The sequence below is a fragment of the Anser brachyrhynchus genome, assembly GCF_964034855.1.
Source record: "Anser brachyrhynchus genome assembly, chromosome: 26".
NCBI lineage: Eukaryota > Metazoa > Chordata > Aves > Anseriformes > Anatidae > Anser > Anser brachyrhynchus.
Genome location: NC_137719.1, coordinates 7,022,365 through 7,045,944, shown reverse-complemented (window position 1 = coordinate 7,045,944; position 23,580 = coordinate 7,022,365). Strand labels below are relative to the sequence as shown.

Genomic DNA, 23,580 nt, shown 5'->3' with positions numbered 1-23,580 from the left:
AGACACGGACATACTGGAGACAGTCCAATGAAGGGCTACAAAGATGAAGGAGATGGTGCGTTCCTCTATGAGGAAACGCTCAGAGAGTCAGGCTGGAGAAGAGATGGCTCAGAAAGGACCTTATCAATGCCTATAAATACCTGAAGGAAGGGTGCGAAAGAGGACAGAGCCAGGTTTAACAAACCCAGCCTTAAATTCAGTTCTAAAACCACTCCACTCGTTTGATTTTTCTGCCACACTTCGACAATGTAGTGCTTTGGGACTGTACCTTCATTGAGCAGAGTTTCATTTTCTAAGATGGACAGTATCAGTCAACATTTAACTCTCTGGTCCTTAACATGCTATTCCTTATTTCTAACCAAGGATCCAAAGTTTTGCTCATTGTCCCCACTTAACTTGGGAATTCCTTTGACCACTTCCTCTCCCAGCAGCACTGTTCACGGCACGCTTTGCTCCACTTACCAGTCAGGGTCTCTGTGCCAAAGACGGATGTCATTCTGACATAGCAGGAGTTTCTCAGTACTAGGACTAAGCCTACAGACCTACGGCCGTGTTAGAAATAAAACATTCATGCATTCATTTTGGGCACTGCCTAGGCCATTCTTCCCTCACATTCCTAGAAGCATGATGAGACAGTTCTTCATATGGGATACTTACTGTTCTCACTCTAATTGAAGCTTAAGTTGTTCGATGCAGAAAAAATGTTTTGAAGACTGAATTTGCTCTCAGACTGGAATAAAGTATGAAGAAAGCAAACTGGCTGTAAAATCCAGTATGCCCTACCGACGTCGGCAAGCAAGCTTTCCTCCTGCCGCCCCTCCCCCCGAACATTCCCTCGTGCTCTGGACACAAGCCACCCTGTCCTAGATCATCCCAAGATCCTGGCTGCTATCTTTTCTCTCGGGAAGGGGAGGGGGGCGGGAAGCACACCCTCCTGCCCTCTTTAGTCTCCACCCCTTTCAGAGGAGTTTTAAATAAGACGGGAGCTGATCAGAAAGATCATAACAGAGACGTGGAAAACAGAAAGAGCCTAGTCTGGGAAGGAAATCATCAGCAGAAAATAGAAGAGAAAAAGCAAAAAAGGTATGTACTACTCTACACCTGTTTCCAGAAGTGCATTTCCTGTTTTCAACGTTATTGGCATCATCATTAAATACTACTAAATACTATTTAATAAAGCCTACTAGGTTATCATAGTAGTTAACTAACCAAGCTATTGCTTTTCAGCTTTTGAAGACTTATAATGCTGGATAAAACTTTTAGCTTCTAGTTGCTTCAAGAAAGCCTCAGCAAGCTATTCCAGGGAAAGGGCAAATGGCCTCAGGCTCTGAACAGCTAGCAGGGAGGAGCCTCCTCCACAGAGAACATTTCGAAAAAGAACTAGCAAAGGAAGAGTTACAAACATTCTGATGGTAAGGAGAAGCCTAGAGAGCCAGGTGTGAAAGGACAATTCACTGTCTTCCTGGGAGATCAGACTACACATTTCACCCCAGGCTCACAACCAGGATAATGGAGGCACAAAGGGGAGGAGGGGGGCGGGTCGTCTTCAGTTCTTCCTAAACATGATTCTTTTCAAATGACAGGAAATACTGAGAATGATTCCCCAAAGGAAGCCAGAGCTTGAAATGCCCGTTTTCTCCACTGCCTTGAAAGACTTCAAAATTTTAAATTATTTTCCCCAAAAGCAAACGTTTGTCCACTGTGATGTTCTAAAGAGAAACAGTACAAGTCTGATACTCATCCGCTCAGTTTAGAAAAGGGATATGGCAGCACTTTCCCCAAAAGGCAGGAAAAGGCATCAAGGACCTGCAGTCCTTTGTTTGATCTAGACCAAGATGGTGGTTTATCAGCAAGAGAGCTGCTAATGCTGAAGATTCAGAATTGAAGCAAGTATTCTATACTAGGTGACTAGAAGGGATGGGGGGGAAGCTACCTTTACTTGCTACCAATGATGTTCTGTTTGACCTTGATAAGCTATACCCCTTTTTTAGGTCTTATGCCACATCTATAAGATAATACTCACACTCTCACTTCTTAGAAGAGCTGTTATTAATAAATTAATAGTCAAAATATGCAATTTAAAGTATTCCTGATGATGATGCTTCAGCAAAGACACTGCATCTGCAGCATTCCTTATCTGCATCCAATTCCAGGTCTGTACTGAGGTGTATGCTACTAGCACAATGCCTGTACCATATGCAACAACTCACAACTTGCTGATCTATTTAGTTAGCATGGAATATCCAGTCTCCAGGGAAATGCTATAACACGTTAGTCGCAATAATGTTTTTCCAGCTTACTCCATTCCATATTGGCTATCATAAAAGGCATACCTTAAAAAAAATGTATAGAGCTGGCTCTTCTACAAGCAGAAAGTCCTCATTGCAAGCCTGGTTATCTACTTTATCAATTCACTCCATTCTTCAAAATCTTCATACTGTTTTTCAAACTTTTGCTTTTAGCCAAGCCTCCTAATTCATCCCCGTGAGTTCTATTTCCCTGTTCTCTCTGTTTCTCTTTCAAAGGGCAATACTTCCTTATTACTCACATGTCCTAAGTGTGATTATGAACAAAACAGGCGGCTTCTGATTCATTTAGAATTCTAAAAGAATTAAGCCTGAGAGCCTCTAAATTTAGGGTATCATATATCCTTGTTTTACTGTACCTCAAAGCGTAGAATCAGAACATCAGAATGACACATCTAGGCCTCTGTCTTATTGCTAGAGTATTTCTTGATCAGAGAGGAAACAAGATGACAGCAGCAGGCACAAACTGCTCATGAGAGCAGTACCAGAAAGTACATTGGTTGAACGTTTCTGCCTGAAGTCTTGTAAACATGCTATTTGTCAAAGAGCCATGTGGTTTCAGTATGATAGGGCTTATCATTCAGAACATTCCAATTGATTGGCATGTATCGTACCTTTCTCAGGACTGAAAACAAACATCTGGCGAAACCTGTTACCAGTTTTCCATGCATAGTGGGACACCAGCCACCAATGGATGGACAGGAATGGGAGAGGGGAAGAAGGAAGGAAGGGCTGTAGCACTGCAATATAAGCTAGCCTGAACAGGGGGCAGGAAAAGTAACTGGAAGCAAGGATGCGGTATCTGACACAAGGCAACTTCAGGGATACATTCTGTAGCACTCCGCACTAGAAGTATGTACAGCGTAAGACTAGAATCTGCTTGTACAGCAGATTATACAGGATAAACTTAATTATAACATTAAGCCACTCAAGTAATTCATAAATAGGGACTCTTTTCATGTCAGTTTCCAAGACTGAAATAGCTCCCTGTTTCTCAACCTCCCTTCCCTCACTAAAACTAGCTATAGTTAGTTTCCTTCTGGTATCAGGCACCTAGGACTTCTCCCAAGATAATTAATTAGGCCAGCTCTGCCACTCCGATCCCCCCCCAAAAAAAAGTGTTGCCAGTGTTGCCCTGTTTCCAGAGAATCTTAGCATGTACCTCAGAAATAAAGTCTCCACAGTTCCTCATAGCGCTTCCCACAGAATAATGCTAACAAAGCAGCTCAGGTAAGTAGTTTCACTTCGTGATCTTTCCTACGCAAAGTCTAGGCTAGCAGAATCTTGTTTTTTAAAGCAGTCAGCAAGAAATTCCAGCCTCCTCCACAGATGGCAACAAAGATGACTGGTGGTGCTAACAATTAGCAATTTAAAATCCTGCAGCTGTGAGATTCAGAACACATCCCTGCACAGCTCCCATAATGAGCAACAGCTGCAGGGATTAAGGATCATATAACACAGGGCTTCAGCAGCAGCCCAGTGACTTCTGCATGATTTTGGATTATGCATTACAGCTTTGGGAACACCACTGGCTGAGTTCAAATGCAGTTAGCATATTCCTGTGAAGTCAATGCCTGTTTGGAAAACTCAGGTCGTGTGTTTTTTAAAGGCTTGCTGTATAATGCAACATGCTTCCTAAGAGGTCAGAAAGGACTTGAAAGTATATGGAGATTACCACAAAATCTGCATATTAATATATACCCCTGAGAGCTGCTCTGGAGCGCATGGATTTCATCAAGATGTGACACAAAGACAGGACTTGCAGCAACTAAGGCTCTCAGAAGCTGTTCCTGTGAATCTCTTCAGTCTGACTTGCAACTTTGTCTCCCCTTGGTGCAGGCTAATCATGAGAAACCACTATCCAGTATGTTGTACAGCAGCCCTAGAGACTGGCGATGGAAACAAGAGCCCGCCCTCTGCTCTACCTCATCCCCATCTCTTGCTGCATAAAGCTGCCAAAGCGATTTGAGGGAATAAGACATGCAGTTGTGATTGCATAGAAGTGACACACAGAAAGAAATGGTGTAACAATGAGAGCACCAGATCAAAAGATAGCCTGTCAGATGTTCAACATACTCTCAATTATTAGCAAAAACATACAACAATAGTAGAAACTGAAAGCTCAGCAGGGCCAAAAAAGGGAGAAGCTATAGAAACACTGAAAAATGAAGACATAGCAACCCACCTATCATCACCACCTACCACAAAGCATCCCCACCTATCATCACCATAGTCTCCTTGCCAATGCAGTTCATCAGCAAGCAGCCCTCACTCTCACCCAAAGCAGCAGCCTGGACAGAAAATACAAACTTTCTTAAACCATTGTTATTAGCGGATTTCTGTGCCACTGCAAGAGATCTCTTGGATGGGACTCAGTGACCTGAATCTCAGTTAACACTTCCTGATCAATGTTACGTTCCTTTATTAGACAAGTCATCTCTTTAATAACGGGCATGATACTATTGGCTTCCAGCAACCTTGGGAAAAAGGACTTTCAATTTCCTTCTACAAGTGTTATTCTCCAGGAAACACGCTCTGAGTTTCCTCCAGATCCACGAGGTTATGCTTTAGGGTTGTAGGGTTTTTACATTTATCAAGTATAAGCACAACTAGGTCCAGCCTGGCGGTTTCCTCTGTTCAGGGACACCAAGACAGCTAAGCCTAATTGCTGAGAACTGCAGAGTAGAAAGTGGGACTTAATGTAAAAAGCATTTTCATCATTTAAAACCTTAATTTAAACTCACTACTTTGAATGTAACTCACTCTGTAAAACACTTTTGTTGAACTTTTTTTTTTTTAACGTTCTATAGATAACTTGAGATCTGGAGATGATGTGGAAAACACTCCCATATCTCCTCCTGCTGATGGGAGCAATCACAATTACTCAATGCCAGGTAAGGAGGTAAATAATGCTCTTGCCATCTGCAGGCACTCAACCTTGTTTTCAGCAGCATTTCCTTGCTAGCGACTCCAGCTGTCTGCATCAGACAAAAGGAGGATCTCATTCTATCACTATAAATCAGAGGAAGGAAAGCCATATGAACCAGTCTATGTCTAATATGGGATTTCTACTAATGTGTTATCCTGTCTGGTTTTCATTTCAGTAAGAAAGTCGCCTCCAAATCTTCCTTGTGTACCTGTTCAGCCAAATACTGTTCACAGTTAGGAAGAGATCCATCACAATAACCCTTTAATTTCCTTTCCGTTGGCCTCACCTTCATCGTTATTCTCATGTACAACTAGCCATTGATGGTTTCCATGTCCTCTCATTCCAAGCTTCACATTGCATACCTTAAATAAACACTGCACAATTCTAAAAAGTTTAGTATCTTTCTCAAAAAATTGTTATCCCAGCCTTCCTCTTTTTATGCTGTTCTTTCTTTTGTGCCCGATCAAAGAAGTTTTCTAAATGGGTTTCATGCTTAAAACTTTAAAATATTTTATTTAATTGGCTGCAAGAGATGTATCTCTACCTTTCTCCTCCTTCCTCCCACCCCAATTTCAGTACTTCAACATGATGGATAACAAGTGAAAGGCTTGTGCCAAAGGAAGGATCACACTCCATTGCATACACATGATCCAGTCCATGCTGAGCTCCTGTTATGACTAGCTAGTAAAATATGCTTTGAAAAAAAAAATCAAAACTAATCAAGGTACAAAGGCTCATAAGGAAACTGCAAGCAACAGCTGCTGAGCAAAAGTAACTGCTTGCTCATATTTTTATGTCTTTGGAAAATATTTCCTTGGACCTCCTGCAAACAGCAGAAAGCTGACAAGCTAACAGTTGCAATGCCCCAAGAGTACATAATCACTTCACACCTGATGCAAGCACAACACATCACCAAGTTCACATCACTCAAATGACAAACAATAACCTTATAATCGGTGGTAATTCAATGATTTGCAGTTTTCAGTACCCATGCTGAAGTACTGAAGGCACTTTTCACTACTCTGATTTGCAAGACCTCAAGAGGAGGACTGTCCCTTTGGAGGCACTTGTTCTCTCAGTCTTCTTAAGAGAGCAGTTACTCACAGAATTAACTTTCTTTGCTTGCAGAGCTGGCACATGCGTTACAAACGGGGAGCCAGATCTAGAGGTAAGCCAGGCAAACCACAACTGCATTATCTGGAGCTTTATGAGCACAGGACAGGAAACCAGATGATGCTGAAGGAATAGAGCCTGAAAGCTGTTCTCCATGGTTGGGGGGGAAGGGGGGGAATCTGACAGTGGCAGATTTAGAAGACAAAATACTGGAGTATTAATACCATCTACAGCTCAAAGAGCAAAGTCCGTCCTCCCCCACCCCCCGTTCTTCACTAGCAGAATAGAACATCCAGCAGCATAACAGTGAGAGAGATGGGACAATTTGGGTCTGGGAAGGAGGAAGAGTTGCCTGCTAGACAGATGCTCCCCCATCATGGATACTTTTTATCCTGGAAAGAGAAGAGTTCTTTTGCTAAACCAAGTCTTTTCAGTGAATCTCTAAAAGAGATTCCTTTCTCTAATTACAGCCATTTGCACAGACTATTCATCTGGAGAAATATACCAGCACAGGGGGAGCTGGCTGAGGCTCTCAAGGAGCCGAATAGAATACTGTAGGTGTGACAACGGTCGGAGTCGCTGCCACACTGTTCCCATCAGAGGTGAGTATGAAGAAGAAAAAGAAAGGAAAGGGTAGGAGATGATATCCTAAAGAGCTCCACCGTCAGGGAAGGAGATATCACATGGAAAACCTTGCTTGAAATGAAAGCATTAATATGCACTAACTCAGGCAGAACTAAGGAGGAATGAACAAGGGGCTGAGAAAGGCTCATAATAGTGAATGCGGAGAGAATGGAACAAAGGAAGAATGTGGCACTACATGCGTTTAGGCAGGGGGAAGTAGATCAGGCTAAAGGAGACTGACAAGAGAAGGACAGGTGGGTACATTGCCAGCTGTTTACTTCTGTGAATTCTAACTGTTTCTTGACTTTTCTTTACTGCACAGCCTGCACTAAAAATAAATGCTACAATGGGGGCCAGTGTTCACAGGCTTATTACTCCCCACAGCTCTTCATCTGCCAGTGCCACCAAGGTTTCTCTGGGAAGCAGTGCGAAATAGGCAAGTATAATGTATCAGTTAATGGGAACAATGCTGCTGGTCGTAGGGCACAAAGGAGAGATACTCAGAAACTGCTACTGTATACTGGGCTCTCTGTTAAGGTGTCTCTTTTCATGGTAAAGCTAATACTACAAAGGACCTTTGAGAAGGACACCTAGGTAGATCTCAGTGTCTCTTGATAAAACACTAAGTTTTGAAACTGAAGATATTTGTATATCCTTACAATTTGCTTGGAAAGACATTTTCACCAACTTACAAGACAAGGCACCTGGGAGCCAAGTTTAATCAGAACAAGAGACAGGAGAAGCAGTGTGTGATGCTGTCCTTTTAGTAACGTTTTGTTCCCTTTTGCTCAGATACTGAAGTTAAGTGCTACAAAGATGCTGGAGTAACATACAGGGGTACGTGGAGCAGGACAGAGAGTGGAGCTGAATGCTTGAATTGGAATATCAATGGCTTGATGGACCAGACATACAGCGGCCAGAGAAAGGATGCTGCTGAGCTGGGATTGGGCAATCACAACTATTGCAGGTGAGGGACTCGTGACTCATGTCAGAGCTGTAACAATCTGCCCATTCTGAGAGCTTGGGGCAAAAGAGAGGCTGTTTAATATCAGCCACAGAACACTGCATACAGGTGCACATACGGTACAGTACGAGAGCAGCAACTGCAACTTCTATAGACAGATCTCAACTTCTCATCCATCTAGAGTAGATGTTTATGCTGGACTAAAATATGCATGCCTTTCTCACCCCATAGTCTTCCCTTGTGCCCATTCGCATCCTTCTCAGTGCCTAAAATTCCCTTTGCAAGCCAGTTTCCTGCCACCTATGCCTGCAGATCTAGATCCTCCTCACAATTCTAAAATATAGTGCTTCCTGCAAATGAACTAAACTGCACAAACAAGTTAGCCAGTCCTGCTACTGCCTGTCTCATCCTCACCTCCACATACTCTTTGCTTTTATAATTAAAATAAGAATACAAATTACTTTTGGTGGTTCAGCCCACCTCTGCACTGCTGAGCAGGATCAAGTTACTGTACTAGATGACACACTTGAGACTAATAATGACAGTTTTATAATGATGCGTAATGTCTTTATAATATTGCATAAATGCATTATGCATTAACTCTTTCAGAAACCCAGATGAGGACTCCAGACCTTGGTGCTATATCTATAAAGGGGGAAAGTACATCTGGGAATACTGCAGTGTACCCTCCTGTTCAAAAGGTACATGCAGGACAGGGAATGGACTTTAGAGCTTCCATGATTCACTGCATATATAAGGGTTCTCTGTAGACTTGTGTAACTGAAAAGTTAATATTCTCATGTTAAATCATGTTTAAGCTTTTTATATTTATGACACAGAGAGACTGACATAAGTAGAGCAAATATATAGATGCCTTAACAGAAATGACAATAGGAACAGCTGATGTTTTACATGCATCAGTTAACATGCAGCTTTCTTATTGAAGTTGGGAACAACAACTGCAAAACTGGAAGAGGCACGGATTACCGAGGCAGTCACAGTGTTACCAGTTCTGGAGCTACCTGTTTGAGGTGGAATTCTCAACTCATTGTCAGCAAGCTATATACTGCATGGAGAAGAGATGCTTACCAGCTAGGCCTTGGCAGTCACAATTTCTGCCGGTAGGTATTGTTATAGAATGAATTAAATAAATAACAGTAAGCTTTCTTGTGGTACTCCCGAGGCTGGGCATGTTGTTTACATGGGTTATTAAAGCCAGGTTATTTAATCCGTGTTGTTTACATGGGTTATTAAAGTAGAGGCAATACATTACAGTGGAGAATAAAGCTCACTGCCAACAGTAATCTTCGTTCCACTTGACTTCTGTATACTTCCCTAACATTGGACTACATTAAGAGAAATTCCCCACGGCCCTGTGCTCTCTGTATCTCTAGAAAAAAAACAAAAAGAACACAGTCAGATCCCCACCTGCTCTCTTCAGGTGTCTCCTTCTCCCCAAAATCCCTGCAAACCTGGTGATACAAGTTTTTCTTCTCCGTCCTGTGCTGCAGGAATCCTGACAATGACAACAAGCCCTGGTGCCACATACTGAAAGGAAGTCAGCTCACATGGGAGTACTGTAACGTGCCTACCTGTTGTAAGGCTCCTAACACTCCTGATTCTTCTTTCTTTGAGGCATTACTGTTCGGTGTGTTGCAAGTCTCTTACAGTAAAATAAGAGGTGGGGAAAAAAGCTGCTTGGGGTAAATAGGGATTCTGCAGGTCAGCTGTTATAGAAGTACCTTCTCTGCCAGAAGAGAAGACTGCAGAACTGGGAGACAGAAAAGACAGGGTTTCTTTACTGTATTTTTTCCAATCTATGCAAGTTTCCTAGGAAACAGGAATGAGTCACATACTGAACAGTTGATGCCAGGCTGCCTTGATATGCAGTGACAACTAGCAGACTCTTAACTCAAACTCAGTGCAAGAGTTCCTGAACACATGTTTGTCATCCACAGCCACCTGTGGCATACGGCAGCGTAGAGTACGCCAGTACCGCATAAAAGTCGGCTCCCATGCAGACATTGAAGCTCACCCATGGCAAGCTGCCATCTTTGTGAAGTATCGCCGAGCACCTGGAGAGCACTTCCTTTGTGGAGGAATTCTGATCAGTTCCTGCTGGGTTTTGTCAGCTGCTCACTGTTTTGAGGAAGGGTGAGCTGAGGATTCAGTACTGTCTGGGAAATCGTACCAAAAATTCTGGAGATTGGAAGCATCCAGTATTAGCCTTACTGGAAGGGTGAAAGACTTGAAAAAGCCATTAACTCTATAGAATTATTTTGTGGAGTAAAATGTGACCAACGTTACAGACAGGCAAACTGGCTGTATGGCATTAAGGTACCACAGCAAAATACCAAATAGCTGAAGAACAAAGCTGTCAGTATAGAATGCAGAGCCATCTGAAACTTGATAACAGCAACGGCCTTACAGAGGAGGTTTGCCAGGGTGCAATTACTCTAAGCAATTACTGCAAAAACTAAGGCAAATAGGACATCTGAGGTTAAACTGCTCGGGCAATGAAGTAGTAATAGTGCTAAAGTAAGAAAAGCAGAAGTTCCAACAGCACATCTTCAAAGAAAGGGTCCATTCCAGTTAACACAGGAAGAAAGTAAAACTTTCATTTTTCAGCTTTAGTACTGATCAGCTGAAGATTGTGCTGGGCAGGACTTCACGAGCAACTCCTGAGGAGAATGAACAGAACTTTCAAGTGAAGAACTACATTGTGCATCAGAGATTTGACTCTGAAAATTACGACAATGACATTGGTAAGAACTTCTCTGACATCATAATTTGATGGGTTATGATTTGCTCAAGCTTGATGTTAGTCAAGTAGTCATTTTTTCTCTCTTCAGCTCTGCTGCAGTTGAAATCTGACACAAAAGACTGTGCTATTGAAACAGACACTGTCCGTGCTGCCTGCCTCCCAACACCAAACTTGCAGCTGCCTGACTGGACGGAATGCGAGATCTCTGGTTATGGCAAAAATGAAGAATGTAAGTACAAGATACACCGGGTCCAAAGTCAGGTCCCCCTGCCCTCAAAGAATTCAAGCCCTTAGTATTGTTTGACGTGTGACCCCCCAAAAAATTATTTTATGGGCTTATATCAGCACTCCAAAACGTACATGTAAGTAAGTGAAACATATACAAAAAGAAGTTTTGGTCCAAGTTATTTCATTCATCTGAGATCTATCAGCAGCATGGGCTACTGGAGTCTTGAAACTTTCCAATAGTAAAAACACAGAAAATGACAGAACGGATAAGAGAAAAACTGCAGTCAAGGCTCCCACATTTCTGCTGTACTGAGATACTTATCGCATTTAACATTAAACTTAGACATTGTCATTCTGACAGAAATCCATTTCTGTTGAGATTTACAGTTGCAGGTAGTTGCATTATTCTAAAAGACACATTGGCTGTGCAGTGATTAACAAAAAAGCTAAAGAGGTGATGATCCTAGATATATATTATAAGGCCAGCTAAATGAGTTAGAATAGTTCAGTTGGAAGGGACTTATGAAGATCATTAAATCCAACTGCCTGAACATTTCAGGGCTAACCAAAAGTTAAAGCATATTACTGAGGGCATTATCCAAATGCTGCTTGAACAATGACAGGCATGGGGCATCAACCACCTTGCTGGGTGAATGTTTTTTTAAAGTGAGCTATTTTAAAAAGCACAGCCAAACAAGAAACAGGAATAAAACCTGTTTGGAGATATACACAGTCTAACCTATATTGCAAAAAGGAGCAAAAAAAGCAGCTATTTTACTGGTATTTTCTCCTTATTTCTTTTTATTCTCTTTAAATTGTAAATGCTGAAGCAGCGACTGTGAAGCATCTGTCATAAGAAGTCCAAATCATGATTTGTGCTGTTAAGGTTTTTGGAACAGACTTGAAAATTTAACATACGAGTGTACCATATGCTTTTCAAGCTAGTCCTTCACATTGTTTACAGGGAGTACAGAATAAACTCATTCAGAGCAAAGGGATACTGCAATTGTAATTCAAAACTGGACTGAAAAACAATCCTGCCAATGTTCAGCTTTGTGAACGCACAAAACAAAAATAAATCTATTCCATTCTAAAATAGCACACGTGTATTCCTATCCAGTTACTCAGTGTTGTGTACAACACCTGTTTTTTCTTAACAGAAGTCTAATACTAAAAAGTCAAGGTTACATTTCATACAGGTAGTGATTTTTAGATGCAGTTACTATGACTTCATTTAGATTGATGTAATTTGTGCAAAGATGACTTATCCATCCAAGAAACCTAGCGCTCTTTATTTTGCACCCAGTAGGAACCTCTGAAACATCGCTAATATTGCTTGCTAAGAAAGCAATATACTCTCTCAACTAGATTAAAGTTGTTCTCATGAGCAAAGCAGAACCCTCAAGAATTAAAAAAAGACCCTTTTGTTAAGGAAATTGTGCCACCCTCCCCTCCTGCCACTAGCTAGTTTTTTGTCTCTTCCCCAAACTGCAGAAACTGAGTTGCAAAGTTTTTATAAGTATATATATATCCATGTCCCTTCCAGTTTCTCCCTTCTATTCAGAGCACCTGAAGGAAGGGCACGTCAGACTATTTCCAGCTAGTCGGTGCACAACACAGCATCTAGACAACCGGACAGTTACAGACAATATGATATGCGCAGGAGACACAAGGAACCTTGATGATGCCTGCAAGGTAAAGCCACCTCTGTTCCTCTTTTCTTTCTAGGTCTGTCCTTTATAGTGCAAACGAACCAAACAAAAATATTCAGAAAATAATTTAAAGAAGTCCTGCATTTGACTACATGAAATTCTAGTAAACTTCTGTTCAGTAGAATAGAACTGCTGGCTCCTCTTTCATTTTTTTTCTCCTTTTTTTTCTCCCCTCTCCTCATAGCTGAGAATGCAGGCCACGTTCAATCAAGCAAATCAGAATACAGACTGAAAATTCCAAATACAGGAAATATCACAAAACTGAGCAGGAAACTCCACCTCAGCAGGGTTTCCTAATGTTTTCTCTTATGTGAGCCACCAAAACATTCAGCAGTAGGTTCTGTAAGAGATGTAGGTGCCACTCTACTGGAAAGTGGAGAATAAAATAATAAAGACTAAAAGATAGCGGAGAATGAGCAGCTGTAACATGAGAAACAGGAGAGCACGCATTAAATTATAATACCTAAAACAAAGATTGACATTTCTTCAGTTTCAACATCTCTTTAATGTTCATGATTTACTATTACTCACAACAGTATGAAGAAGCCTGGATCTTTATAGTTTGAACTTTATAGTTGTGGGTTTTTTTTGTTCTTAGCAATACCTCACCTACATTTCATAAATAACTGCCATACAAAGTGAGACACTTTAGTGTTAGAGTGTTTTTGGTCTCCCCTGATACAAGAGAAGCACTAACGGAGGCTGCCTAGAACACAGAAGTTGCTTATGTAAAAGGGTTGTTACTAAGAGCATTAGAAGCATGGTGTCTCTTGATTTGTGAGTATATTAAACGGGATATTTAGGAAAACACAAGAGATGGCATCTAATGCACAATTAAATGCAGTGAGAAAAAAAAAACAATACAAAACACAAACAAAAAAAGGTGATTCTTTACTAACCTGGTACTTCTCTGCAGGGTGACTCTGGAGGGCCTCTGGTCTGTATGAAGGATGATCGAATGCATCTAATTGGAATCATCAGCTGGGGAATAGGTTGTGGCCGCAAAGACATACCTGGCGTTTATACAAATGTGAATCGTTATCTTGACTGGATTCAGAACAACGTGAAATCCTGAAGAAGAAAAATGAACTATCGACAGTCTTGTGATCATGCCCTTGCAAATTCCTTTGGGGTGTTTTAAGGATATTAACAGGGCATCCTGGTTGCCCAGATGCTTGTGTCTTTCTGTAAAAGAGGAAAACAAGCTGCCATGTGTGGTAAGGGCACTTTCTCAAATTACTCCCTTTTCCCCACTACAGGTTATCAGAAGCAGAGTCCTTCCCCTCATCCCCTTTACATCTCCAAGCTTTGTCGTTTCATCAGTCCCATGTGTACAATTGAAAACAAAGGTTGGCTTGCAAAATGAAAGCTATATTGTTTTGGGAATGGGAGTGAGCAGCAGGCAAAGGGGACAGATTTCATTTCCTGAAACTTTCATCTCCCTCTTTTGAGGGAACAGGACTCAAACATTGTCAAGGATGCTCAAGGACACATGGACATATGTCTTCCATAACACTCTCCTAGGGTATATACGAACATATTTCACAAAGGGGATTACTTATTATTCAAATTAATTTCCACAAACCCCTTCCCCCCCCCCCCGTTGGAGGCATACTGATTTTCGAGCATTTAAAGCATGGGACAGAGGAAAGTTTCTCCCTTTGAACAAGGGGCTAGAAGAGAAAGTTTCATGATCTCATGTGGAATAACAAGAACGTATGTTAAAAGTGCAATGGAAAGATGTGTACTTTCTTACCCAAAACACAGCTGCCTGCAATGAGGTGAATCCTTGAAGGGAGTCTTGAGTTTGAGCCCTTACTCTGCGCAGATTCTTCCTAGCTCAGGCTGTTCCCATTTGGGACTCACAGAGCAAAAAGGACATATTGTGTAATGTCCACTTCACAAACACGCTGCAGCAACATTTTATTTTTGGGGGGGGATGGGGGTGGGGTGGGCAGAATAAATAAATAATCTTTTGATGTACTTGTCTATACAATTCTGAATTTTATTTTTTTAATACTATGCAGGTATTTTAAGCTATTCTGTGCTTGTCTGATTTAACAGTAAGCTTTCCACCACTGTAAGAACAACTGACAGGTCTAAACTTGTCCACCAAAATATTAGAATCTACACTTACCCACTGAATTTACTACACTCTTACTAACACAGGATCAAAAATGGATTTGCAAATAAAAATGTTATTTCTTATTTGGCTGTAAGTTTAAAATAAATTCCAATCAAGATTAAGTTCTTTCCTTATGAAATTTTACTTCATTATTTAAGCGGATTTCAGACTCCAATAGATATAGCAAGGCTCTAGGTGTGGGCTACTTATTTCCATATCAATGTACCACTTGCTTTTTCAGTTTGGAACAGATTCATTAACAGAGTCTAAGCGATCCAAACAAACACAGGATTGTTACATGTTATAAAGAAAATGTTATAAAGAAAATAATTAATTTTAGCTCTTCAGACAACAATTTATTCCTAAGCTTATAAAACCAATTGTATGAAGACATTCATCTCCCTAAGGTACCCACTATCCAAGGTCCAGTTGTTATAATTTACCTTCATCCTCAAACTTCAACTGTGCATCTTGTAAAGACCACACAAACCACTCTGAAATGACACAGATGACAGGTAAAAATTAATTTTATTGATGCCCTTGTTGAAGGTTGTATTTGCACTGAATATGTTCAGCACTAAGGCCACCTGCTGTGGCATTCACCGGTTGAACTGAAAATTGCAATTCCAAAATCAAGATGTCACTCATCCACTGCAAGTATCCCATCACAGGCAAAACAGAATTTGTGTTAGCCTTCATTTAGGGCCACCTTGTTCCGTTCACAAGCAGGAACTACACACATGCTGGACTTCACAGCCACCTGACAAATGCTGTAGTCCATAAGTTACTGTACACGTAACAAGTTCTGATACCAGAGAAATTAACACATTGGCATCTAGTGGCCAAAGAACACATTACAAACAATACGGAACAGTGCATATGCCTCATTTTATATTTATGTATGCTATACAGAGAGAGATGCAGCACAGACTGGGATGGGCTTATGCAGCAACAGCTCCTGCAGAAGGGATGGTCCCAGTGAGAAATCCAACACAGGCCTGAATCCACCTGCACAGCAGCTAATTCAGACAGGAACTGGAATGAGGTACAGCCAGAAACATTACAAAGGTACCAGGACATAATTATTTCAAATAAAGTCATAAGCAAGCAGGAGAACATTGGTATCACCTTCATTTGCAAATAAAAATGTTATTTTAGGCAGGGTTTTTTTTTAGGTTATTTTAGGTATGTTAGGCAGAAAGAAAAATAGGTTCCAACAAGTTACTGGGATAGCAATTGTCTTCGTTTAGTTGCAGCTTCAGTTTCAAAGAGTTTCCATCAGAGTGCTGTCTCCAAGCAAATTCTTGTCATGCCTCTGCCTCCTCCCTGACTCCCCAAAGAAGCCAGGAGAAACACAACCTCCAAATATTGAGGAAATAAGAACAGAAGCAGAATTACATTCAGATGTCACCATCCGTCAGTTGTAAGATAAGAAGTGCTACAGGTGGCTCTTCAGAGGATTCCATACTAAAATTTGGATGGGTTTCCAGTTACTCCCCAAAGATTCAAGAAACTTAACGACCGTGACAGATTACAAAATATCAAGGAAAAGTGTTCATTTTTTCCTGCTTCCTCCCTCTGTGGCACCACCCCCAATCTCAGGCTTCTTAAAATCCCATCCTGGGTGGGACAGTCTACCTTCTCACTTCTTTCAGTCTCATCAAGGCAGAATGGCCAGCTAATCTCTGCTGCCAAGAACTACAGCTCTCCAACCAAACATCCAGTGATGGGGAAGGGCAGATGCCAGACCATCACAGTGCAATAGAACGTTGTGGAAATTCAACTTCATATCATCTACAAAAGGGATAAAAGCCAGCCAAAACATAAGGAACAGGATGTACAAAGGGGAATAAATCCCTAGAATTTCCTTTAAGACAGTAAGATGAAGGTGGTACAAACTTATATCTGACTCACTAGTCCCAAGTGACCTGAACTCCTCTCCCATCTGCCATTGCTGCTAATACTTCAGGCTTATTTAGGGATGAGACGGCTTCAGGTTAACTTTACTTTTCCCTTCTCCCCAGCACACTAAGTGCTGGTTATCCTGATCAGGCTAAAGGCAAGGGAGCAACCCTAAACAGATTGGGGAGATGCTATATCCAACAGCTAGGGATAGGAGAAACAGGAAAGTGCTTTTCCTCACTATCATGATCCTTTAAGTTCGGACTTGGAACTTTCCAGCCTTAGTCATGTATTTTATCCCCTTGAAGGGCTTGTACTTCTCCCCATACATGTCCAAGCGATTCACCTTCAGTCCTAAAAGCAAACAAATATAGCATAAGACTGACTGCTGCCACAAACACAGACCTTCAGGATAAAGGAACGGAAGAGCATACTAGAGGGGCAGAGAGCAAGCTTTAGCAAGCAGGAAATGGAGGGGGGAAAAAAGCAAAAAATAAAAACATAAAAGCTGACAATTGCTAATTGTCAGAATCATTCTTACAAACACAACCATACTCTGAAATTATGTATGAGGCTTTAAGCAAGAAATGCAAGAGGATGTACATAGGCTGTTTCACAGAGCAACAGAGAAGAAATCTATTTATCTGTTGCCAAAGCACACAATTTTCAGATAGGATGTTCTGAAGAGAAGGTCTGAAGAGCTGTATCAGCTACATGCAGAGTAAACACTTTGACAGAGAAGAAAACATTCAGCTTCTTTACCTGATAGTCACTTACCAGATATAGCCAGCTGCTGAATTTTAAACTGCAGGTTAATAGTGGGATTTTCATCGGGTTTTGATGTCCCAGCTTGCAGGTTCATGCTTCCCTTCAGACTTGGCAGCTTCTGGGGGTTTATTTTCCCCACATCCCATGAGAGCAACTTCAAGGAACAACAAATGCAGCAGTCAAGCAGAAATACAGTAACAACCTCTAAAGAATAATCCCCTTCCAATGACAATTTTTAACGTTTCTCTATGAAAAAGCTCTTTGTCTCAGTATCTTGCCTTTCATATTGGACATACAACACACACTCCTCCTCTCCATCCAGTCGGGTCCTCCACTTCAGACATAGTAAAGACTTAAGGAGCAGCTGTCTCAGAGACCCTTGTTCTCCCTCTCTTTCCAATGATGTTCCCCAAAAGTCTACCATCAATGGTATTTCCACTATTTGTGCTACAAGCCACAATTGCTATGGGTAACAGTGACATAGATAACACAGAATCACCTCCTTTCTATGTGGCTGAAGCTGTGCTGCCTGATGCTCTACTGTGGATAAACTTCTTAAGTTCGCAGAAAGATAATATTGAACCAGCGGGGAGCAGGAAATCACTAACCAACTGAAATCCTCATCATTTGCAAAGGATCAAGTCTTAGCATACAGTGCATGACAACCACATACGCAGAAATCCGTAAACCAGTCACTAAACTACTGCCTCATCGTATAACACCGGTCCTTGTACTTCCTGCACACACTATGCAACCAAAACTAAATCCATTCTGGCACTGAGTTATTTGCTGTGGGGCGTAAAACAACTTCTTGAGTGCAATTGTTCAAAAACCAGGGGCATATTAAGTTCTCACCCAAGAAAAGATACTGCCTTCAGGGCATCAACATTCAAAGGAATGATCTTGAAAGGATGAATAATTCAACTTCATTTGCTGAAAGATTTACATAAATAAATAAAATCTACTTTCTCTCACCTTTGTAACTGGGTCAAAGATGTGTGTTCCTTGTGAGGGTGTGAGGCTCATATTTAAGACACCTTTTGGCATCTGGCTAGTGACCATCACTCCCTCTATAGTCTTCCCCATAGTCTGCTTTGGCCCCACTGTGATTTCAAAGCGTCCCAGTGAGCTGCTATCACGGAAACTGATGTTGTGTTTAACATAGACAGGAATTGCCACAAGACTAGAATAAAGACAATAACAAAGAAACCTTGTGAATTTCTTGCCTTCATCTTTGCTTTTCAATGTTCCCAGTAAAAAGGGCAAGGACTGCAGCAGGGAAAGCAATGAGATCTATGTTCTTTATTTACCAAATCAAAGAGCAAAGTCATAATGCTGTCCTCAAGTCTTTCTTACTATTAAAAAAAAAAATCAAACTTCCCGTATCTTAGTTTTCCACTGTCATACAAGACAGGTAAGGACACCCAATGTGATAGGAGGATTGAGCAAGAGAGGGGAGAAACTTTTCACATGTCACAACCAAGATGGTAAGTAGTCCCAGGCAGAGCAACACCACTTGAACTGCATGCTTTCAATTTGACTTTTCCCCCCACACTCCTTTTCAACTACTTGAGATAAGCCTGACAAAGTCTAACAAAATGCTTTAACATCTGTAACCCCAACTGATAGTCAGTAGCCTGCTTCCAGAAGAGTGCGAACAGCTGACAAGAACTTGCAGTTTCATTAAAAAAGACATCGAAAAAATCAACATGATTACCAAACTAGTTTGTTTTATCTTAAAAAAAATTGTAAACACAGGAAATTAACAGCCTGGTTACTCCATACTGCCTAATTCATTCCCACTCTAGATTGTTCATCTGCTACCAGTTTTTGACAGATGCAGGTTGACCAGTAAAAAGACAAGAATCACTGCTCCAAACAAGGGGAAAACACATTTAAAAAAAAAAGTGCGGATTAACACACACCCCTATTTCACATGGCACAAGAAGTTACCTAATCTTTAAAAGACATTCTCCCCCCCATCCTTCTTTCTAGTCAAGGAGATCCAAATTCCATAATTCACTGCACTAAATTCACCACTTACTTCTGAGCACTGACATGGTAAGACAGCAAGCGAAAATTTCCATCAGGAGGAATAAAGGAGAGTATTCTCTCTGACTCCCAGCGCTTAAACCGTACACATGGATGAAAGCTGACATCATCCAACAACCGAGGGTTCTGAAATAAAAGAAAGGTTAAAGAAGGTAGTACTACCTAAAATAACTACTTAAATTCTTCAATCTCCTATCCACGAAGGGCCCAGCATTTGACACTCTGCACCTTTGAACGTATCTACATTGAGACATTTTAAGCCATTTGATGCTGCTACATCTGTGCAATAGCGGCACTGAATATCCTCAGTTCTAATCAGACTGCACATTAGGAAAAATTTCTTTACCCTGAGGATGGTCAAACACTGGAACAGGGTTCCTAGAGAGGTGGTTGATACCCCATGCCTGTCAGTGTTCAAGAGGTATTTGGATAATGCCCTCAATAACATGCTTTAACTCTTGGTTAGCCCTGAAACGGTCAGGCAGTTAAACTAGACGATCTCTTAAGATCCTTCCAACTAAAATATTCAATTCTATTTTTGCAAATTCCATCATGTTAAATAATTATATTGATGCATACTTCTAAAAAGGATGGCCCTTTAAAATATCTGCCTAAAGCACTACGATATCACAGAAACTTAGTCACAGAATGCGCTAACAGTATTTTCAACAAAGAACCTGAAAATAAAATCTTTACACTCAAAGTTGCTGAAGTTCACTATGAGTTCCCACTGTCAGTTCTTTCTCTTGTATGGTATACTCAGGTTCTGATCTAATTGAATACATCACGGTGAGACTGAGATCTTAGTAGCATGGCTGGGAAGCCCTTTTCAAGGATTTAATTAAAGATACATCCTTGAGCTTTACCATAAAGGACAGGGTAAGGTCTGGCATCCCAGTCAGCTTGACACAAGCATCAATCACCCCTTGGATTTCAGCAGTAATTGTAGAACCTGCAACAATAAAATAAACACAGGAGGTTACGTGAACCTGGTCAAAATTCATTACAACGTGGAAAAACTATCAACAAGGCAGAAGGGAATTTAATGTCTTTATGAAGCTCATTATGTTGCCTCCTCGACGTATTTCTCATTCCCAACCACTTTTAAAGAAAATACACATACGTAAAAACCACCGATGACAGTAACTTCCATTCTAATGGCCAACAGCAATAGCTCCCAACTCTAACAAGGCTAAGATACATTAAAACTAAGGAGACAGCCCTGTACAAAATTTCCCGTCACCTTCTATTTTCCCAGTACAGAGTTGCTTACAAGATCTCATGAACAGTCAGAAGAGGAAGAAGATTTAAAATTTTGATACTTCTCTAAAATTTTTGACTGAATAGCACCTACAAGCTGACAACATTCCCAAGTAAGAATAGGAATAAAGCTTCCCACACAGAGATGAGGGAGCACCTCTTCGGAAAACATAAATCCTTCTTCCAGCACCATCAGGACAACTTACCCTTGTCTTAGCCAAAAGCAACTCCCATACCTGATTTGTCAATGATTGCATCTATTTCCTCAATCACATCAAAGTATGCCTCATTGTTGGTATATTTTACACCAGTACGTCTCCAAGGCACCACTGATAGCTGTCCAGTAGGAAGCTGGTCACCCACGTTAGTGCTTCCTGGAAAAAGAATGGTAATCGTAACAACCACAGAAGACAGACAACACTCCAGAACAAGTTCCTGGCCTCACCCAACTAGATTGTAATTAATTTCCAAGAAACCTCTGTCTCTTTGTGGAAGAACAATTACTCTTCCAGACTTCTTGTATTCTACAGTTTGCATCTCTCCCACACCCAACTCCAGAACATATCACAATAAAATACAGGCAAAAGTAACTAAAAGACAAAACAAAAAAACACTGACAAAACAAGCAAGCAAACAAACAAACGAAAAACATGCAGCTGGTGCTGGAACCAGGACAAACCTCAAAGAAAAGCACTAACACAGGACTTCCAAAACACACCTCTGCTGGGGTTTAGAAAGGTACAGAACAACATACGTTTTCTTCACCTCTGTCCAGATTTACTTCTGGAGGAATACTGCCACATGGCCTTACCAGCTTATCTACTTTTTGTTTCCTTGTACCTGTGATGGTGTTGACAACTGTTCGCAGGATTGTTGGAGGTTTTATCAGTTCCTTGAGAATATTGGATTCTGTTGCCAATGGAAAGCCATTGTCCAGCATCTCTTCCAGCACCTCATAAACCACTACAACATTGTCCTTGATCATCACCTCTGAACAGACACCAAAGTAATCCTGTTCAAAAGGAATAATTACTTAATCTCTAGAGGAGAGACTTAGTGATCATTCAGTTCACTGTCCTCCCACACAGAAATAAATCAAGCCTTTTCTTGCAAGAGGTGAAATAGCATTGAAGCTCCACACGTTAGCAGAAGTATATCAGAGAGACTGAACACTCCAACGGGGAAGCACAATTCTAAGCATACCTCCAACCACCGCAACAGCAAGCTGGCAAATCGCTGCATCATCAAGTGTTCCTATTTCCTTTCTATATAATGGGATTCGCTCTGATAGCCAAGAGATTTTTTTAATTGGCACTTGAAAACAGCTCTATTGTAACTGATTAAGCTGCAATACTAATTAACATATATTTCCTGCAGTACATTTTTGGCCTGAACATGGAACAGAGCTGACTGCCATTTCAACAGAAGTAACTCAGATTGATTGTAGTAACACTTATAACTAGTTACTCCAATACTGATCATGGCTACAAAAAAAGAACTGCAGAATGATGGCTGGGAATGCAACTGTCACAACGTTCTTTGGAATTTCCAATTAAATTACTTTTCCGTGCAAGCCATGTCTAGCCAAATAGCTCAGTAGAGCCTGAGAACCGGTCTCAGGCAACCTAAAGAAAATATGACAGGTCTCAGCAACAAAAAGTCAAACACAAGAAACCCCATGCTGCTTGGACTCAGACCCTGGGGATTAAACAAAAACAGTCAATCCATGCGCTGAGCTCAATCAAAGATAACTCAGAGCCTACAGAGAGTCACGGTCTGACTGGCACTTGGAAGCAAAGCTCATGTGATACTCATTTGACCAAGCACTCGCATCTCCTGTATTCTGGTAGGATGCTGGTCACGAGACATTTCAAATCCAGACTGCACAATCATATCGCTGGCAGGCAGAAGAGGCATGTTCTGCCTTTTACATCCCCAAACTGACTGGCAGCCGTGTCAACTACAGCACAGAGGAAATAAAGCTGCTTTGAGGTAACTCCTATCATTGTTTTCTTTAGGGAGCACGATTCCCCTCCGAGAAACATCATCAGATGTAAACACGCGGGCAGACTGTCACCGATTGACTAAAGCACATGAGCAGCACAAACTCTTTATAGAGAAGTCCAGCTCGGTCTTGTTTCACAGCTCCTGGAGGATGTGAGACCGCAGCACAGAAGCGCAGCTCTCGGCTGCTGAGGGGCCCTGCCGGCGAGCACATGCTGATTTCAGATCCACCCTGGGCAGTCCCTTCCTAACCCCGCCAGCTCTCAGGACCCGCGGGAGACCCTCGCTGGCGCAGGATGAGCGTTAAGAGACAGGGAAAGGAGAAAAACAACTGCGGCCCCTGTCCCCCTCCCGTCCCCCTCCCGGCCGCCGCTGCCCTTCGCCAACCGCCTCCCGGCCGCACCTGGAAGGTGTCGACGACGCGGTGCAGGAACTCGATGACGAAGAGGGGCGGCACCTCGCTCTGGATGACGGCCACGAAGAAGATCTTGTGGCGGTAGACGCTGAGCAGGCAGTGGTGCGGCGTGGGGATCACCGGCGGCACGTTCTCCGCCTCCGAGGCCCTCTCCTGCGCCTCGAAGAAGTAGTCGCAGACGGAGCGGCTGACGGCGCTCTTCCAGTGCTTTTCCAGGAAGATGTCCCCCGACGCGTTGATCAGGAACAGGCTGTGGATCATGGCGGCGGCCGGGGCCGGGGCCGGGGTAGGGGCCGCGGCCGGGCCTGGCCTCTCCTCTCCTCGCCTCTCCTCCGGTCCGCTCCTGCGCCCCCCGCCGGCCCGGCCCCGGGCCCGCCCCTGCCCCCGAGGCCCCGCCCCTGCCCCCGAGGCCCC

General features: G+C 42.0%; 3 protein-coding genes across 9 annotated transcripts in view; 1 reads left to right on the top strand and 2 right to left on the bottom strand.

The window, feature by feature from the left end:
• IKBKB (inhibitor of nuclear factor kappa B kinase subunit beta) overlaps nt 1-14,533 on the bottom strand; it is a 28,469-nt gene extending 13,936 nt beyond the window's left edge. The window contains exons 1-2 of the mRNA XM_080568256.1: nt 14,397-14,533; nt 13,540-13,653 (exon numbers count right to left, since the gene is read on the bottom strand). Coding sequence (XP_080424382.1) covers nt 13,540-13,604 — 65 coding nt within the window. The 5' untranslated portion in view covers nt 13,605-13,653; nt 14,397-14,533. The remainder of the gene's footprint in view (nt 1-13,539; nt 13,654-14,396) is intronic.
• PLAT (plasminogen activator, tissue type) lies at nt 930-14,887 on the top strand. Of its 4 annotated transcripts, none has more exons than XM_080568273.1 (14): nt 932-1,083; nt 5,117-5,200; nt 6,364-6,403; nt 6,819-6,950; nt 7,295-7,408; nt 7,765-7,939; nt 8,546-8,637; nt 8,883-9,057; nt 9,448-9,584; nt 9,895-10,090; nt 10,565-10,701; nt 10,789-10,929; nt 12,475-12,623; nt 13,557-14,887. In XM_080568273.1, exons 2-14 carry the CDS (start codon nt 5,135-5,137, stop codon nt 13,713-13,715), a joined length of 1,713 nt encoding a protein of 570 aa, XP_080424399.1. In that variant the 5' UTR covers nt 932-1,083; nt 5,117-5,134; the 3' UTR covers nt 13,716-14,887. The 4 variants fall into 4 exon arrangements, with proteins under 4 accessions (XP_080424402.1, XP_080424401.1, XP_080424399.1 ...); XM_080568274.1 differs by having other exon boundaries at nt 933-1,083; nt 9,448-9,533; XM_080568276.1 differs by lacking the exon at nt 13,557-14,887 and having other exon boundaries at nt 930-1,083; nt 12,493-12,624.
• On the bottom strand, nt 14,171-23,559 carry AP3M2 (adaptor related protein complex 3 subunit mu 2). Of its 4 annotated transcripts, XR_013942150.1 has the most exons (10): nt 23,155-23,558; nt 21,588-21,759; nt 20,984-21,121; nt 20,354-20,439; nt 19,480-19,613; nt 18,411-18,618; nt 17,445-17,589; nt 16,909-17,021; nt 15,209-15,259; nt 14,171-14,550 (listed from the first exon to the last, which is right to left on the bottom strand). XR_013942150.1 is itself a non-coding variant. In XM_080568277.1 (9 exons), exons 1-8 carry the CDS (start codon nt 23,425-23,427, stop codon nt 16,921-16,923), a joined length of 1,257 nt encoding a protein of 418 aa, XP_080424403.1. In that variant the 5' UTR covers nt 23,428-23,558; the 3' UTR covers nt 14,171-15,259; nt 16,909-16,920. The 4 variants fall into 4 exon arrangements, 3 of the variants coding, with proteins under 3 accessions (XP_080424403.1, XP_080424404.1, XP_080424405.1); XM_080568277.1 differs by having other exon boundaries at nt 14,171-15,259; XM_080568278.1 differs by lacking the exons at nt 14,171-14,550; nt 15,209-15,259 and adding an exon at nt 15,275-16,124.
• Nucleotides 23,560-23,580: the final 21 nt, after the last annotated feature.

Coding starts and splice junctions, on each gene's coding strand:
- PLAT (XM_080568273.1), top strand. CDS start 5,135: ATGATGTGGAAAACACTCCCATATCTCCTCCTGCTGATGGGAGCAATC. Junction 9,058..9,447: donor GGCAGTCACAATTTCTGCCG/GTAGGTATTGTT, acceptor CCTGTGCTGCAG/GAATCCTGACAATGACAACA. Junction 10,091..10,564: donor GCTCACTGTTTTGAGGAAGG/GTGAGCTGAGGA, acceptor TTCATTTTTCAG/CTTTAGTACTGATCAGCTGA.
- AP3M2 (XM_080568279.1), bottom strand. CDS start 23,427: ATGATCCACAGCCTGTTCCTGATCAACGCGTCGGGGGACATCTTCCTG. Junction 21,122..21,587: donor AGTTGTCAACACCATCACAG/GTACAAGGAAAC, acceptor TTCTTTTTCCAG/GAAGCACTAACGTGGGTGAC. Junction 17,590..18,410: donor TCTTTGACCCAGTTACAAAG/GTGAGAGAAAGT, acceptor TGTTCCTTGAAG/TTGCTCTCATGGGATGTGGG.